At 35.7% G+C, this 1,721-nt stretch overlaps 1 protein-coding gene across 1 annotated transcript in view; it reads right to left on the bottom strand.

Annotated features, from left to right (window-relative positions):
- The window catches only part of cacng3b (calcium channel, voltage-dependent, gamma subunit 3b), a gene marked incomplete at its 5' end in the record, with an annotated part of 14,309 nt that extends 13,046 nt beyond the window's left edge, over positions 1–1,263 (bottom strand). Inside the window, one exon of the mRNA XM_034200625.1 lies at positions 1,180–1,263. Within this exon, the coding sequence (XP_034056516.1) occupies positions 1,180–1,263 (84 nt within the window). The remainder of the gene's footprint in view (positions 1–1,179) is intronic.
- Positions 1,264–1,721: the final 458 nt, after the last annotated feature.

The raw sequence follows: 1,721 nt of genomic DNA on the forward strand, positions 1-1,721 counted from the left end.
CTCATTTTTCTCATGTATTTCCTGATAAAACCATATCTGCTGTTTTCTTCACTATTCCCTCTTTGTTCCTCGGTAAAAAGAGTCTCATCTCACATTTCTTCTTATCAAACCTATAACCCTGTGAATATGAATAATCGGCTGTACACTGCACTCCAGGAAAAATGCTGTTTCTTTACTCTTATATCTTATATTCTCTCAGTCTTTTATTATATCTGATCCATCTAGCAGTGCTTCTCAAAGTGTGGTCCGCGGACCACTGGTGGTCCGTGAGCGCCCCCTAGTGGTCCGCGAGTATATTGGTAACATTTCACATTTGAAATAAATAAATACATTTAAGTTTTCCGCACTCTCGCGGGAATATCTCCGCAATGGAGCGAGCTTACGTTTCACTTTTGATGGCATGATAAAGCCCAGGGCAACACCTTCATCACACTTGCTGCCACTTGTTTGTACCATTTTCAGGCGATTTGTAATCTGTTCTAGAAAAACGATGCGATTTTGGATATTTGTGGAGTTAGGTGGTCCGCGAGTGTTATTTTATTGGTTAAGTGGTCCTTGGTGTGAAAAAGTTTGAGAAACACTGATCTAGTGCAAATGTAAGACCCCTTTCACAAGATTGTTCTAATGAGTCAAGCTAACAGCAGCAAATCTTAGCCTATGATATATTTGAGACACTCAGTAATCTCACAATATTTCTGATATATTATTGTCATATATTATTTTATGCTATATGATACTGTTTTATAATTTACCTGGGAAGGGGGTTGGGGTAGTATTGTTTTTCATGTTGGTTTGTGAAGTACACTTTTGTGTATGAAAAGTGCTACATAAATAAAGTTTGATTGATATTTGATATTCAATTATATGTTATACTGCTTTATTATACATTATATTATATCATGATATTATATATATTATCTAACACTATGTTTTACAATAGTTGTTGTTATATTGTTTTACTACAGTATATAATAATTCTTCATCTTTGTCCGTACCCTCGTGGTTGTAAATGGAACAAACAAAAATGGTTGATCATTCTCAGTATTGACACTAAAAATGTTTAACCCTCTGAGCCAGCTGAGCAATCTATGTGTGACAGAAACACCAGATAACAGATGTTTGACAGATAAGTGTATGTTTAAAAATGTGTAAAGACATATATCATCATATCAGACTTACGGAGGAGGTACTCAGCAGCGTCTGCTTCATAGTCCGCGTCCTCCGGGAAGTGATCAATCTTCTTACACACACCTCTGAACGTTCCTGCGGAGAAAACACACATCAGTTCAGCTATGTGCCAAAAAAAAAAAATGAAATGCATTTTTACAAGACTGGATTTATAGTAATTTGGAGTTTCATAAACCATGCAGACAGGTGAAGTCTTGATATCTGCACATTTCTTAGAGCAAGTCCATAAATGAATACCAGAATCAACTGATAATGAGTGTTAAAGTCAAACATTTTAAACTAGAATAAATGAATACCAGAATCAACTGCTCATAGGATGCTTGTTTTAAGAGTTGCTTTTTCACAACATCCTAACTGTAGTAAAACATGTTTGACAAACTGTGAGTGTTTGATATGTCATGTTCTTACTTTGTGATCTTTTAATAACTACATATATACGTAATGCCGTAATGGTCGCAGGCACGCTATTCACTCATTATTGCAGTATGGATTGCACTGTTGCACCCATTACCAATACATCAAAAACTGTCAGT

The sequence above is a fragment of the Gymnodraco acuticeps genome, unplaced genomic scaffold (assembly GCF_902827175.1).
Source record: "Gymnodraco acuticeps unplaced genomic scaffold, fGymAcu1.1, whole genome shotgun sequence".
NCBI classification, from domain to species: domain Eukaryota; kingdom Metazoa; phylum Chordata; class Actinopteri; order Perciformes; family Bathydraconidae; genus Gymnodraco; species Gymnodraco acuticeps.